Source organism: Carex rostrata, chromosome 16, assembly GCF_964058835.1.
Source record: "Carex rostrata chromosome 16, lpCarRost1.2, whole genome shotgun sequence".
NCBI classification, from domain to species: domain Eukaryota; kingdom Viridiplantae; phylum Streptophyta; class Magnoliopsida; order Poales; family Cyperaceae; genus Carex; species Carex rostrata.
The window spans coordinates 8,880,532-8,897,563 of NC_135933.1; the positions used below are offsets into that span (position 1 = coordinate 8,880,532).

General features: G+C 32.8%; 1 protein-coding gene across 1 annotated transcript; it reads right to left on the reverse strand.

The window, feature by feature from the left end:
- Positions 1–1,343: 1,343 nt before the first annotated feature.
- LOC144567352 (E3 ubiquitin-protein ligase WAV3-like) lies at positions 1,344–5,639 on the reverse strand. Its single transcript, XM_078317477.1, has 2 exons — positions 5,244–5,639; positions 1,344–3,553 (listed from the first exon to the last, which is right to left on the reverse strand). Exons 1-2 carry the CDS (start codon positions 5,400–5,402, stop codon positions 1,688–1,690), a joined length of 2,025 nt encoding a protein of 674 aa, XP_078173603.1. The 5' UTR covers positions 5,403–5,639; the 3' UTR covers positions 1,344–1,687.
- Positions 5,640–17,032: the final 11,393 nt, after the last annotated feature.

Below are 17,032 nucleotides of genomic sequence, written 5' to 3' on the forward strand. Positions count from 1 at the left end.
GAAACCATATCGTATTATCATTTATCCCACAACCAAGACTGAAATCAATATAGGATAATTATATAACAACATCTATCTGAAACAGTAAAGTTTGAGTCGTTTGAGAGCAATTTCGGATCTGGATAATTGTGAATACGGATACGGATATTCACCTTCATGAAATTATATGTATTCATATCCGCTATTATTTTACCATATGCAAAAAATATTTGTATCCGTTTAATCTGAATTCGGATAATCTCCGGATACAGAACAGATACGGAGCGGATTATCCATATCAGTTTACACCCCTAGCTAGACCCCAGAGGTCTGTAACATTTTAAAATATTATAAGAACATACGATTATAAATTTTTTTTTTTTTTGAGGAATTACGATTATAATTCTTATTACATATTCTGCAATGAGGATATTTTTGAATGAGATGGGCTATTGTGTTTTGCAAATTAAATTTTTTGTTTTAATTTGCGTCTATGATTTTGCAATTTCAAAATTCAAACAGTCGGTATGAACCGTTCAATATGATTTTATATAAAAATATGCTTGGAAATCAAATTTTACATGTTTTACAAAAAAATTCAAAAATTTTCAAATAGTTTTTTTTTTTTATGGCCCAAAATTTTGTGAAAACAATAATTTTAACTATCTCAAAAAATAATTGATCTTCAGACATATTTTTACAGAGATCACGTTTAATAATTCAAATCAAAATGGTAACTTTAATTTGCAATGCACCACACAGCACCTCTCTTTTTTAACGTATCGTTTAATCATGGTGAGTAGCACGAGTCCACACAAGAGATATTTCATGGTGATTCTAGACTGGTGCATTTCCAAAATACTTGCCTTGAACTACTTTATTTTTCAAAATAATTAATATTTCAAATGCAAGTTTCCTTCTTGAAATAATACGTTGAACTCATAGAAGAATAGAAATGAAACATGTTATTCTCATTTTTATATTTGTAATCATATAATATGACAAAAGTAAGGTACTATGCGCAGTGTGTCCCAGCCCCACTATGCAACTTCTAATTTAACGAATTGAAATAGTTTATTATTCAAAATGCTCCTTTCTTTCTTGCGAGCGTAATGAATAAGTGTTAATGTTGTTGCGCAATCTTGTTGATTGTTGATTATACCTCGAGACAACTCCTCTGATTTTGAAACAAGAATTAAAACATGTGGTGTTCTCCCCCCAATAAAAGAGTCCCGATGCACTTTAGCTATTTTTAAATTATATTCTCGAGAATTAAATTTAAAATTCAAACACAAAAATTTCAAATTTCTATTGCAAAAAAAAAAAAAAAGGAAAAAGAAAAGAAAAAGGAGAACGGGTTTCCTTATCACAAAAGAATGATCCATAGACGAAAGTTCTTGATACAATTGATAGAAAACCAGATGAGGTAACCCACTTGGTTATGTACATTCCAAAATCAAATGAATGGAAGTTAAAAGAATATAGTAGTAATTTTCATACGACCTACCCATCGCACTTTACCCTTTTCTATACCATACCTGCTGAGGTTATATTTTCCACCCTCAAGGGGTTTCTTATTTCCTCAGTCCCCAAAACTAACCAATTCAAGAAGGAAAAATCAAAAGAATTAGAACAAAAAAGAACATTTAAAAGGTTACTACCAGGATGCGCTCTAGAATTTGCTTTCAAGTGAAATATATCCACAATTTCACAAGAGCCGAGAATGGCCACCAAAAGACTTTGATAGCCTGACCCGAGTTCCCCGAGGTCTTGCGGGCCCATGGCCAGCAGAGTAAAAGGTCTGGGAACGTTGCAGCATGTCAACCATGGAAGGAGTCTGGTATGAAAGAACCGCGCTATAACTCGAAGTGGAATCCCCACGTGCAGTGGCACGCTGAGAAAAGTGGGAACTCAGTCCAGAGAGCATGTATGCCCTTCCAGAGACTTCATACCTCTGCCGGCTTGCCATCCTTTCCTGCATCTCTCTCAGCTCGGCATCTAGAGCAATGCAGAGCGGATCACGTGCTGCTAGTGACTTGGCCATCAGCTTGCAGCGCTCCTCCAACACTGACACCGCCTCAGCAAGTGAACCCCGCTCGGCTGCCGTTCTAGCAACTGACATAGCCTCAGCAGCCTGCACACGGTTTCTCTCACGGTCAACCTCAATCGACATAAGCGGTGCTATATCACTATTTTCTGGTCTTTTGATGATCACATCCTCCCCTTCCAACTTTCGGACATCCTTCGAGAGAGGATCATTGTATCTGTAACTCACTTCTATTAATGGCATTTCGAGCTCGCCGCAGACTGATGGGACCTTCAGAGACAACAAGAAATCTCTCTCTTCCTCAGCATACAAGTCACCTACCTCAACCAACCCGCTCCGGCCATTATTTTGCAGCTCACTAGAGTAGCTCCCTGAGTGGATGGAAGTGAGAACCACACCAGGGTGCAAGCATTCCACACGCAGGCTCATGTTCTGAGCAACAACACTGAGAAGGCCACCTATGCACTGAGCAAATGCATCCTGGATCACTTCCTCAGTTTCAATGAATGAGAAGGTCCCACGAGAGTTCTGAGCAATGGAGTGCATTGCAGCCGAATCATGGTCAGTACCAAACCCGAAGGTGTGGATAGGTGTAAGGATTCTTCCGCTGACTGCAGCCTGGAGGATATGAGAAGGGACGAGTGACTTGTAACTGGCACGCATCCTGTTGGGGTCAACAGTGTGTGTGTCATGACCATCAGAAAGTAGGATGATGCTGCAGATGGCATTCTTCTGCTTACGCTCTTCAATAACTTTGGCAGCCTTTCGCAAGCCATCGGCTATGTTGGTGCCACCACTGGCATTAAGCGAGTTCACTGCTTGTAGGGCCTGTTGCCGTCCGGGACCCGACATTCGGATGAGGGGAAACAGCCGGCGCACAGATGATGAGAATACCACCACGGAGAGGCGGTCAGAGGAACCAAGATTATGGATCACAAAACTCATTGCTTGCTTCATTAGGGCAAGCTTGGTTCCTAACATGCTGCCGCTTATATCAAGCACAGTAACAAGGTCAACAGGGGCACGAGTAGCTTCTTTAGGGGGACTATGTGGGGCCTTCAGATGGATCACGATGCCAAAGTCATCTTTTGATGACGATTGTGGGACAGCTGAATACTCAGGATATGTCTTGATCTCAACTGTTTGTGAAGCTCCACTTCTGACATCCTTATGGGATTCAGATGGGGACAGTACAACCTCATCGTCATCAAAAATGGCTGGTTCTGTCACATAATTGAGGTGTCTATGGAGAGCCTCAAAACGGACAAATCGAGAGGAATTTAAAGAGCCAGTTTCATGTGGTGTGGTGATAGGATTCACCCGAGCTCTCCCATGATTATGTTCTATAGGAACCGGCAAGCCAGCTGGAATTTCCTTCCACTTGGCACGGCAGACGGGGCAGACATAGTTCCCATGATTAACATTTGAGGAGATACATTGGAAATGGAAAGTGTGGGAACATTCTGCTGTGAATATAGCATGACCATGGCCTGACTTCAGCACACCCAGGCATATGGCACAAACCTTCTGTAAAATAAAAAAAAAAAACAGAAGATGAATCCTATTAACTTCTCTATTTTCTCATTATCAAGCTGGAAAAGACAAGAACGTGGTTACAAAATCTTTTGTCAACAAGATAAGTTATGCAGAAGTCTCGAAACTTAAATATATCTTGCATTGTTACAGTAATGATGATATAAAAAGTAGATATTCCAAGGAGCAAGAGCATATATGTGAATAAAAAAAGGAAAAAAAAGACTGTCTTCAAATCAATAATTATGGTCAGAATTCCCAGAAAGAACATCACCGCCACCACCAACCAAAATTAGTCCTATACAAAAGCAAAGCATTGCAATATACATTACTATAGACACAGTAGAATGTTCAAAGTTTGACTGGTTATCAAAAATTTATTCTTTAAGATATATTTCTACTTGCAGAAACAAGTTGAAACAAAAGAAAGTTGGTTTGCCGCCAGCATTGATAGACGATGAGAAAAATAACCAATAGTTCAAAATTGCCTATGGTGGTTTAATGTCACATCAATCAGCTGTATGATGTAATTGCTGATGCAATCTCCTGTTATATCTATTCAATTACATTTAAATTGGTAGTGGAGTTTTCAAAGTGATTGATTGAATGGTGCACTTAATTCAGAAGATATGTTTGACTGGTTAGCGGTTAGATATGAAAGCGATACAATGCAGCAGTTACAAGCGTTATGTTCAATTCATGCTTATCCTCGACTATTCAGCATCACAAAACAAAACAAAAATCATTGGGCTAAAGACTTTGGCCTCTTTCCAAGTCTCCATTTAATACTCCAACAGAGCTATCATGGTGCAGTTGGTGGCCAGAGAGCAGATTTTGCTGCCTACCAAGCAATACCAGGTCTCAATACAAGCAGCAACCCAATGATTTTCATCCTTATCAATTAACAAAAAATTGTCAACTCCTTCTAGAAAATGATATAAATTGCTCTGAGAACAGGCAGCAACCCAATCTTTTCACCCTGTCTTTAATTGACAAAATTTTGTCAGATCCTCTGTGGAAATAAAACAAGTTGCTCTGTAAAAACAGGCTGGAACCCACAATTTTTTTCATTCATTTTGTAGTAACAAAAATTTGCTGGCAAGGTTAAGAAAAATAATACAAGTTGTCAGTCACAAAAAGAAAGAAAAAAAAAAAAACAAGCATGTAGACAAATTAAAAAAAAAAAAAAACACATGCATGGACTTCAAAGTAACATAAAATATCGCCAAAAAGCCAGCATAGTGGAAATTTCAAATTAATTGATAATTCAGACGGGATGTTAACCCCATCTTGTTTGCAGAAAGTGAAGGTGATAAGAAAATGGTTTTTCAAAAAAATTGTAATTTTCTCTCGTAGAAAGGTCAAAAGCTTGTAAAAAAAAATTTCAAGACATGTAGTGTACCAGAATAAAATCCTTAAGACCTAACTCTAACAATTATTGAGCATCACAGATGATTTTCAAATTTCAAATATCAAGAAAAAATGTTTACAAATCAAATGAACATCGCATACATTTGAGTCAGTGAAATCTTATCTATTACAGCAAGTAAAATATTCTAAGAAACCAATACATTATCAAAGATTCACAATTAATGCAACAAAATAACACCACATAAGATTTTCCACCAATCTAGGTCCATAGTGGAGAAGAAATGAAGAAAGAATGAAAGAGCAAAAGCATCACCTTAGAGGATCTACTTCCGGATGCCACGGAAGAAGAACTCAGCGCCGACGACAACGAGGCATCAGAGGTTGTCCCTGCCACGTCATCACGGGTCCTTGGCAGCGAAATGCACAGCCTTTGAGACAGAGCCCTTTTCGCTCGACTCCATGCGTTCTCCATTCTTTCTCTCCTGCTTCCTACTTTCTATCCCTTTCGCAAAATTTGGAGTTCAAAATTGGGAGGTTAGAAGTGAAGGACTTAACAGACTATCTGACTATGTAAGGAATGTAAAGGGGTGGTTGCTAGGGTTTGGGGGAAAAAAAAAAAGAGGCAAAGAGAAAATCAGATGAGAAGGAGCGAATTAACACACGAGTCGGAATGGGGAGCCGCAGTTTGAGAATCGCTTTTCATTTGACCATTCTTTTTTTAAATAAATAAATAGTATTTCATTTGTTCTCAAAAAGTCAACTTTTTTATGCCAAAGGAAGGAGGGAAGGGAACGTAATCTTAACCTGACCAGTGATGACGTTGCATAGATAAACTTAAAATGGATTTCGTATTATATCAAATTAATCTTATCTATTTGTATCATATTTTTTTTCCGTTAATTAACTTTATTTATTAACAAGGAAACTAAATAATTATTGAAAAAGTTATGTTTATATAATTCAATTAAAAAATTATCGTGAGCAAATAAATATGTTATAAATATAAAAAATACATTATTAATCTTATTATTTTAAAAATATAAATTATTAAAATGGGGTATAAATCAATTTGTCATAAGTTACTAATTAAAAATTATACAAAATTGGATAAATTGATTTTGTCCTGAATTGTTTATAAAAAAACATAAAATATTGTATGAATAATTATAAAATTATGCGTATGAATAAAAATATATCATACATAATTTTATATTTACCAATTGGCTTGTGAGATAATATATACAAAATAGCTTTTATCCGATAATAAGTTCACAATTTCTTTTCTTGCGTGTATCCTTACAATATATTTTAATAAAAAATAATATTTTTAACTATATCCGCCTCATCGAATACTACACGAAAATAATGAATGAATACAAGAATTTTGTTGAAACTCCTAACCAACGGATATTTATGTCAAAAAAACGCACTCTTTCCCGTGAGAGGATGTAAAAAGGCCTTTAAAATAGCAAATAGTGTTTGGTCATAAGTTTAAATCTAAAAATATAAAATTTACAGAATTCAAATCATGAAAAGAACAATATAAAAACAGCAAAATATAGCTGGGTTTATTTGAATTTTTAAAATTTAGATCTAAGGAGTTTCTAGATGCGGCATACCCTTGTAGTTGCTGCAATACGCTACAAATCGTCACCACTGCTTATAGTAGCTTGGTAAGACACCCACTCTCCTATAAAAGAAGTGGGTTCGATCCCTGCCAAAAACAGAAAAAATTGTGTGTGTGGGAGGGGCCTACGGGCAATTCTCAAAATAAAAAAAATAAAAAAAAATGCTACAAGCCCACAACCAATCACATAATTAGATAATTTATTTTTCAATTCTTCCCTTTGAGTTTAGATGGTTAGTACCTTTCCTCGCTATTTAAATTAGTATTATTTTTCAATTTTCCCGTTTGAGTTTAGATGGTCTCGTTGTGGTATTATTCAATCTGAATCATTCGATTCACTTTCTAAATCATATCACTGATTTGAGCGGGGCTACGGTACTATACATAGTATATATCGGTATTTTATTTTTAAAATTTAAATAGTTAATTTTAACTGTTTAAGTGATTTTTATTTAAACATATACTTGAAGACCAAAATTATATTATTTTTACTATCGCTTAGATGACTATAAAATCACCGTATATGAATATTTTGGACCATTCAAGAATAATGATTTTCTACCTATCTATAATATAGTAGAAATATTCTAAAAATTAAAAATTTGGCCTCTGAACACCTTTTCATTTGAATATAATATTGAGCAATTTGGATCAACTGTATGAACTTTGAAAATAAAGATACGAATTCATAGACCAATGTGCGCTATGTATAGTACCGTATCCTCGCTTAATTGATTTGATAGAGGCTACAGTACTACGCATAACGCACATCAGTGTCTATACTATGGATTAGTATTTTTATTTTTATAATCCAAACAATCAATTTGAACTGCTCAACGTGATTTTCATATAAAAATGTACTTGGAAGCCAAATTTATATATATATATATATATATATATATATATATATATATATATATATATATATAAAGGTTGACTACTCTACTTACATAAGCATATGAGGGTATATACTTATAAGTGTTAGTTTGTAATAATCTCGAAGTCAATAATACGATAAATTATCATAAAGCTTTGTTCATGAATTGAATGTTTATTTATATATCATTTTGTTGCCTTGAGTATTATTGAATTTATGGATCATTTCGAGTTCATGACTGAAATTGTGAAACTCCATAATATAGATGATATATACTCTTAAAAGGTCACTGACCAAGGTAATTAGCAGGAACACTAATTACCGCGATAAGGTTAGTATGTGGATTAAAAGATGGTTAAGTTTTATAAACCACCTGACACAAGATGTCATTTTAATCACATAGATACATGTTCTAGAAACATGGTATTTGACAGACCCCGAATGAAACATTAAATAGAATTGTGTTCGTGTCATTTATGTTTTCATTCAGTGTCACGTTCTACAGTATGAGGTATTTATCGTTCCCACTGAAAAATATGTATGTGTGATTGTTATCCACCGCTGTCCGTAAAAAGCAGTCATAATGGTAGCTTTTCCATATGTATAGCTTAGCTGAGGAAGTGATAGTTTATCAAGAATACTATTTGTCCCTCGTATCTCTATACGAGCTATAGCATCACTGGGCCCCTTGGTAGAGTTAGATTATCTGCATGCGGTATAATTACAAGAGTAATTATATTTATTAATCTACTCAAGATCAAGAAAAGATACAGTTAGCAAGGATGACACACATCTACCTTGAAACTGATCTGATAGCTATGAGACAGAAGAACAGACATAAGTAAATTGTTTACTGGATCGTGATATTGTACAGTACATCATCATCTGTGTAATTGGATGGTCATGATGTGTTGCCAGATGCCGCTCGTGATTATAGAAGTTAAAACAGTTTTAACTCTATTTACCAACATAACACAGATCTTATTAGGTCACACCATATAGGAGTTAATCGGAGAATCTTATTGTGATTGATTATAAATTGGTTATGATCAATAGTAAGATGGTTATAATTAATTATACGTGTTATAATTAAATTATAAATGTTATGTAAAAATAACAAGCAAAAACATTGGTTAATTTATAAACGTGTGTGACACGTTGTATAAAAGTTAACCGGTTAATTTATAAATGTGCAGGACACGTTGTATAAATTACCGAAACAACAACCGCAAGAAAAATATATATAATTGTTCAGAATAATTATACGAATATTATTTGTATTCGGGCCAAGGGCATACGGGTCTTTTCATATTCGTCCTTATCCGCATGACATGTCATCGATCCTATCCAGATGACGTGACACGTCATCGATCTTATCCACATGATATGTCATCCTTATCTATTCAATGACATATCTTGTAAATAGGCCGAACTTGGAGGGCATTTTGGTCTTTTGGCAACCGACCCTAAACCCTATAAATAGGGGTGGAGGGGTAGAGAGAAAAATCACTAATTCACACGTATCGTTTCGTGCAGAATCGAATCGGTATTTTCTCTCTTTCTCGGTTTCTCTCCCAAATAGTGTTTCGGTTGAGAAAAGAAAGTTATACGTAGTTGACGTATAATCTTGCGAGTTGTTGTGAAGTATATTTACGGGATTGATGAATAGTGTTTTACCGAATTTCGCGGTATGTCAGTTTTGCATATTGATGAAACTGAGCAACCGAAAATTCGTGTTTACGGGTTTTCGTCTTTTTCCTTGTGAATAGTGTTTTTGCATAATTCCGTTGTTTACGGTATTTCTGGCAGAAGAAATAAACCGCTCTCCGGTTAGTCCTGATGGATAACCGATAAAGGTATCACACGTGTGATACTCCGAGTCGATTCCTTCCTTGGTGAGGCTCTACTCGCTCGGTCTGCATTCCAACTGTGATTTGGAAACAATGTATAAATATGGTATATTAATCTATTTAATTGGTAAGTAGATTAAAGTTTTAGAAATCAATCATGGAGTAGATCTGTAAAAATGATTAAATTGGGTTTTGATGCCAAAGGAATACTGAAGGTGGACCGCCTTGGAAAGTTTCCTGACATACCCCGTTTAATCCTGAGGTTAAGTTGGCTTTAGAAATTTTTGTTCTACGGTCATTCCGCAGCTTAAGCCTAAACGAGTTTTGGTTACAGCACCGTAAACCCCAACAATAAGTTATTTTTTTATTTTCAAAATCCAAAAAGTTCATCTGAACCGTTAAATGTGATCTCTATATTGAAATGTGCTTGGAGACCAAATTTTACATTTTTCTAAATTTTTTTTTAATATTATTAAGCCACTTTGAAAATCACTGATCCAACGGTGGCTTCTAATTTTACTGTTTTGTTAAGCCACCCTTGGATCAGAGATTTTCAAAGTGACTTAATAAATAGTAAAAAAATTCAGAAAAATATAAAATTTGGTCTCCAAGCACATTTCAATATAGAGATCACATCTAACGGTTCAGATCGACTTTTTAGATTTTGAAAACGAAAAAATGACTTATAAGCATATACTCTCATATGCTTATGTAAGTAGAGTAGCCAACCTCTATATATAGAGAGAGAGAGAGAGAGAGTGGAGGGATCAAGTTACAACAATTTTTGAGTTACAACAAGTTACCACAACCATTTTCTATATTTTCAAACTTCAAATCGTTGATCCAAACCGTTAGATGTGATCTCCATAATAAAATGTGCTTCCAGACCAAATTTTACATTTTTTTTGAAATTTTTTTACTATTTATTAAGATGGGTACAAAATTCAATGGTCTGAATTTGACTAGTTTTTATACCCATCTTAATAAATAGTAAAAAAATTCCAAAAAATGTAAAATTTGGTCTCCAAGCACATTTTATTGTGGAGATCACATCTAACGATTTGGACTTTGAAAATGTAGAAAATGATTGTGGTAACTTGTTGTAACTCAAAAATTGTTGTAACTTGATCCCTTATATATATTTATATATTTATTTAGATGAGAAAAAAAATCATCTAATCTAAAGATTTTGGACTATTTAAAAATAATGCATCTAAAAGGAACGGTTTTCTACCTATTTATCTAAATAGTAAAAAAATTATAAATAATATAAAATTTTGATTTTTAGGTGTATTCTCATCTGAAGATAACATTAAACGATTTGGATACACTGTTGGAATTTTGAAAATAAAGACAGATCTATAGTAAAAACTGATGCTTGCTATGCATAGTACCGTTGCCTCGCTCAATTGATTTTATCATAGAAGTTCATGTTTTACGATTCGTTACAATATAGTAAGAGCATCTACATCTCTAAAACTCAAAAGGATTTCTAAATAACTGTTAACTATTTTTTAGAAATTATGGTCTTTAAAGTTTCTAACTCTCACATCCCTGAAACTCATTTTAGAATTTCTATTAAATCACGTCAGCAACAAATTAAAAAGGAGAAACAATTTGAGCCAATCATTTGACCAACATAGAGTTTTTAAACAGTTTCTTATTAAGAAATTTTCCTGTATAGTTTCTAAATAAGAAACTCTCCTACATCCTTGAAACTGAATTAGAAACTGAGAAACTCTAATAGTTTCAGGGATGTAGATGCTCTAAGAGCAAAATCAAATAGTTCCTATTAACACTTTAATATTTTACTATAAAAATTAGAGCCACTCGATTTCTCCTTACCAATTGATTTCGACATTGAATGTATGTATGTAGTTAAAGGACCTAACTTTACCTTGCAATATGCTTAAAATTAAGCACATGTTGACGAGAGAAGGTCAACCTTCTAGATAGATTGCACATGTTTTATGCGGTCATGTCAAATAATTGTCGCTGAAATAGATTGCACATGCTTTATGTAGTCATATCAAATAACTATTGCTGGAATCTATTTAGGTTTTCATTCTATCTTATCATCAAATTTATATTTCAATTAGTATTGCATGCGAATATAGAAAAAAGTGTGATGCGCTGACACCGACGAGCAACACAACAGTTCTTATGTTATACTTCTTTTGCATATTGCAATTTTTTTTTCTAAATAAAGATTAAAAATTAAATCACTCAACTATTTAATATTTACAAAATATATTTTATTCATATTTTGTGTAAGATTTCTTTCTCGGTCAAAATTATTCGAATTAAGAAAATACATCATATTAAACTCCTAAAATCATTTGAATAATGTTATTTTTTCTCTAACATCGACAAAATTAATTGATACATTGATTTTAAATTAAACGGCCTAGATAAATAAAACAGGTTATTAAATTTGATTTTGATAATAAATACTTCCATGATATAAAAGAGGAACCAGGATATTTTTTTTTCCTGGCTATTGACAACCTCAAGGCCTTAGATATATATATATTTTTTTGGCAGTACCTTTAATTTTAATTTTAGAGAAATAGGGTTTTATTATTAAATATAAATAAAAAATCGAATGGTCGAAAAGTTACAAGACAGATCCACGTCTAATAATATCTGTTGGACATCAGTTTATTGATTTTGTCTGTTTATTTTGTTCACACACATTTATAGGATAAAATTAGAAAAAAAAGTTGAGACTATTTTTTTTTAGAAAATGCAGCAGTTGGATACGGACTTGATCTAGGGGTGAAAACATAGTGGATACGGAGCAGATAGTGGTAAAATCCATAAAACTATATTTATATCTCTTTTTTTTTATTTTCTGAATACAAATATGAGTGGATATAAGACGGAGATGGATACGAATACGGATACAGATTAAATCAGATATTTATTAAAATAATATTAAAAAAATATTAAAATTTGTAATATTTATCTAATTATAATGATAAATAACATAAATTTTTCATAATATATATTAAAATATATTATATATATCTACTATTCGGATGCATATAATTAAAACATAAAACCATATTAGTATCTTTATCTTATACGGATATTCGAATATTAAATATTCACATCTAACTTGACCACATCGCCTTTTACTTTTCTTTTTCTCATTGGCATGTTTTGACCACATCATATGCACACTTTTAGCGTTGATTTTTTTACAAAGGATTTTAGATTAAACAAAAAGAAAACACTGAAGATGCGTTTGAATTTGACAACAAAGTCAATAAAACTAGGGATTAATTTCAGAATAATTATTAATTTAATATTTAATTAAAATAACGAAATAATAAAGTTAATAGATGTTCTTAGAGCTGAAAACGGAGCTGGATAATCCGTTCCAAATCCGATCAAGATCCGTATCCAGATTAAGCGAATTCGGATTTTACCGGATACGGATCCGGATAATTCTTAGATAGAAGGAAATTATCCGGATACGGATTAGATACGGATTCGGTTGAAGTCAGAAAAACGGATTAGATACGGATTCGGTTGCAGTCAGAAAAACAGAGCGGATATCCGCACTATCCGAATCCGAAAATTCAGCAGTTTCAGCTCCGCTCTCCAACCTGCTTTTATCTTGATTCTCTTGGAACGAAATTTTATATAACCATTCCAATCTAACTTTCATCCTCACGTGACTGCGTCAGTAAATAGCTTTATGCTAACTGCACCAGATTCTTACGGAGAAATAATTTCATTTGACTCATCTTTTAAATTCTTTCCACGTGGTCTAGAGTGATTGGATAGTACTATAGACTTTCATTTTCCGTATAATAAGACCAGTTGTCTTCATTTTTTCTAAAAAAATTAGATATAACGAGAAACTAAGAATTGCTTTATAGTGGATTGCTACTGTGCACGTGTGAGTCATCAATTTTTTTTTACTCTCTTAGTAAAAAATATTTTTTTAGTGAAAATTGCTTTGAGTACTCGTTAATGTACATAAAAGAGGGTTGAATAATTATCTTTTTTTTTTTCTTTCTTAATTTTGTTAATTAGTATCTGTATCTTGAAACTTGTAAAATTTAATTATCTGACAATTATTCATTTTGTATCTGTATTCGAATCCGTATCCATAAATTATCCGCTCCATATCCGTATCCGTTTAAGGCAGATTTGGTTTTGAATTTTGATATTCGTTTACTATTAGTATCTGTATTCGTATCCGCTCATTATCCGACGGATGTAGATATAATATCAGCATCATCCGCTCCGTATCCGCTCCATTTTCACCCCTAGATGTTCTGAACATTTACTGGAAATAAAATTTAAATTAGTTCGCTAACTATAATTAATATTATTTTTCTACAATTCGAACATACTAAAATTCCAACTCTTGATGATATTTTTTGTTAATAAAAATACAATAAAATTTATCCTTTTTGGTAGTTGATGTTGAGAGACTGAGTTGCGACAGTTGGATCTAGCTGGCAGCACTGGTAACTTTTTTATTGATGCCCGTACAAGTTCTAGAGTAAGGCTTGGATACTATGGATAGCATAAGGTCATCCGTGTTACGGTTTTAAAAACTTATCGTATAAACTTCAAACTTCGATTTAAGTAACTGAATAAATTAGTTATATAATAAACTTGTAGAATACTAATTTTTACTATTTTTAAAAAAAAATTTACTATTTTTAAAAAAAAATTTACTATTTTTTATGATTTATGAAAGATGGCAAAAAAATAGTCTAAAATATTGACAATTTTCTTTTATTTTTAGGCCATCTTTCATATATCATAAAAAATAGTAAAAAAGTTTCAAAAATAGTAAAAAACTAGTAACTTACAAGTTTATTATATAACCAATTTATTGAACTACTTAAATTGAACTTTGAAGTTTATACAATATATTTTTGAGACTGTAGTACGGAAGTCCTTATGCTATCATCCATAGCACCTAAGCCTTACTCCAAGTTCTATTTAGACTTTTATTATTATTATTATTATTATTATTATTATTATTATTTTCTGCCAATTAGTTTCAGGTTTATTGAAAAACCTTTTAATAAGCCTACATCTACATGCATGAGAAACAATAAAAAAAATCTGTCTATTTCGAATTTGAAAAATATATATTAATATTCCAAATTTTACTATTTAACGAATTTATGTCACCTAAAGTAACTCAAATTTTGAATTTCGACCGTTAGATTAGTCATGTGCATTCTTCTTCGGATTGGATGGTCCGCATCTAAACTAAAAAATTGAGTTAATTCTGTGAACTCCTATTTAACAAGTTCTTATCTCCATTCTTATATCAAGCACATAGATGTCTTGATCCGTCAATGGCTGTAATTAAAAGATAAAATTTCAAATTGAATATCAACCCTCCAATCAAATAATCTACCTTTTCTGATTCTATGCATCTTTTTGATATTTTTTTTTTATGTGTAGAAGTCCAAATTTAATTAGACACATAATAATTAGAATTCGGTTAATTCCGTTATTAAAATACATATCAATTTAATTTTCAGTTAACCATGTTTCCAATAATTCAACAGGTATTGTGATTACATTTTTCAATTATTAATTTCGAGAATTTCTCGAATAATTCGAATTTATTTTATAAGTTCTAAATTTTTTTTTTAATCTTGAGTTAGTATTTTAAATTCTATAAATCGATTATTTCTCAAAATTTTAGTTTCGTTTTAATTAATCAAATTTCGTTCGATGAATCGTTTAATTAAATAAAAATTTAATTTAGGGTTGATTTTTATTTAGCAAATTAATCATGGATTTAAAATTTCGGGATATAACATATAAAAACATTCATTTGGCCAAAGTAACTTCCTTAATAGCCAAAGATAAGATCAGATAAGACACTTTCTTCACCGTACTTTTCATAGCTAAGATATTCTTCACCAATCACCATCCTTAATAGCTAAGATATCAGGTCTTGAGAGAAACCTGTGAGGGGCAAAAATATTGACAAAATTATTTTGGGTTCACGCAGCGCAGGACTTACCAAGACAAAATGAGAAAGTATATGACTGGTGTGTTGCGTGATGTGTTGCATGAAGCCAAAATAGCTCTGTTAATATCTTTTCGCCCCCTTGCGAGAAAGGCAAAACCCAAGAAAAACCCTGTTTCATGCATGTACCCATTTAGAAGTTACCTGAGAAATAATATAGAAACGGATTCGGCAAAACAAATCTTACAAAAGGGCCAACGAATTAATGAAGATATATCCTTCACCCAAAAAATACACCATGTGGGGACCCGATAGTAGCAAGAGCATGAGCACTAAAAGTTAGTGTGGAGAACTGAAGCAAAACAATTCAATCTGATTATCTGAACACAAATCAACACGACATATAACAGTTAATTAGAGAAGAGGTTTATTATCCGTGCTAACTCAACAAATATCATAAATATATAAATAAAAAAGTGTTTACTTCACACAAATGCAGTGTGCGGTGTGCCCAACAGTTGAGTCTGCAGAGAAGGATGCGCGCTTGGATTTAGTAAAATAACAGAGCATAGGGTGATTAATAGATTTGATTCATTGAACCTAGACTTTGTATTAGGTGAATAGTACTGAATCTGAATACACAGAGCGTAGGAAGCAACGTCGTAGGGGACAACTTAGAGGGAGCGAAAGAGAATCCTGATGGTAACATATCACGCCACGGCTTGATACATGAAGTTGTGTGACTAAGAGCATCTCTACCCTAATCATTTTCAAACAACTATCAAAGTGTAAAGAGAAATTAACTTCAAACTTAATTTAACAACTCCTATATTCATGCAATCGATTAGCAATTATATTTAATGGCACGACAGCGATTTTTTTTTTTTTATTTATTTTTCCTCTGATCGGTACCAACCCATTCTCAAAGCAATGCCCCTCTCTCTCGCTGTCTCGTCATCTCGCTCTCTTCTCTCCACAATGTCCTCTCTCCCGCTCTCTCTCTCTCTGTTATATCCTGAAGAATGAGACAACTTAGGTCACTTCGGTAAATATTTAAATTGTAGAAATTTACTATCTTCTAATAAATGTTAAATTGTAGAAATTTACTATCTTCTAATAAATGTTACCAAGTAAACCAGAATTTCATATTATATATACTTTGTTAGTTCTGGTACCAACCAGTATTGTAGTAAGATTTGTTGCTCTTGCTCTACATGCTCAGTTTCCAGTAGAGGTCAATTAATTAACAATGGAACAAATTAATTTTATTTATGCTCGATCCTTTCAAGGCAATTTTGGTTATTTCAACTAAATTAGGGAAAGCTGAACAATTACGGGAGTGTTGCCATACTAAGGATTTGTAGAGGAAGGCTTCTAAAGATTTTTCGTCTCAAAAATTAAAATGAAGACACTCATTACTAATAAGACGGAAAACATTGTTTATTAGATAACGAAAGGCAGCACAAAGACAGAATGATGGTGAATTAAATATTGAGAAAAGGTAATGTCTCCGGGCTACAGTCTCTCAAAATTCTCCGTGTATAAAAAGTCTTCCCTTTTTAGTTTAGTTCTGACACGTTTTTAACTGCCACAACTGCTATAATTTCAAGTACAATATGTATGTTTACATAATTATATGTGTATGTTTATAGGATAATATGTGTATGTTTACAGGATAATATGTGTATGTTTACAGTATATTATGTGTATGTTCACAGAAGGTGGTCTCCAACAGCTGTCACGCGTTTTTATGTTTACAGAATTTGTTGAATTCGTTTACAGAATT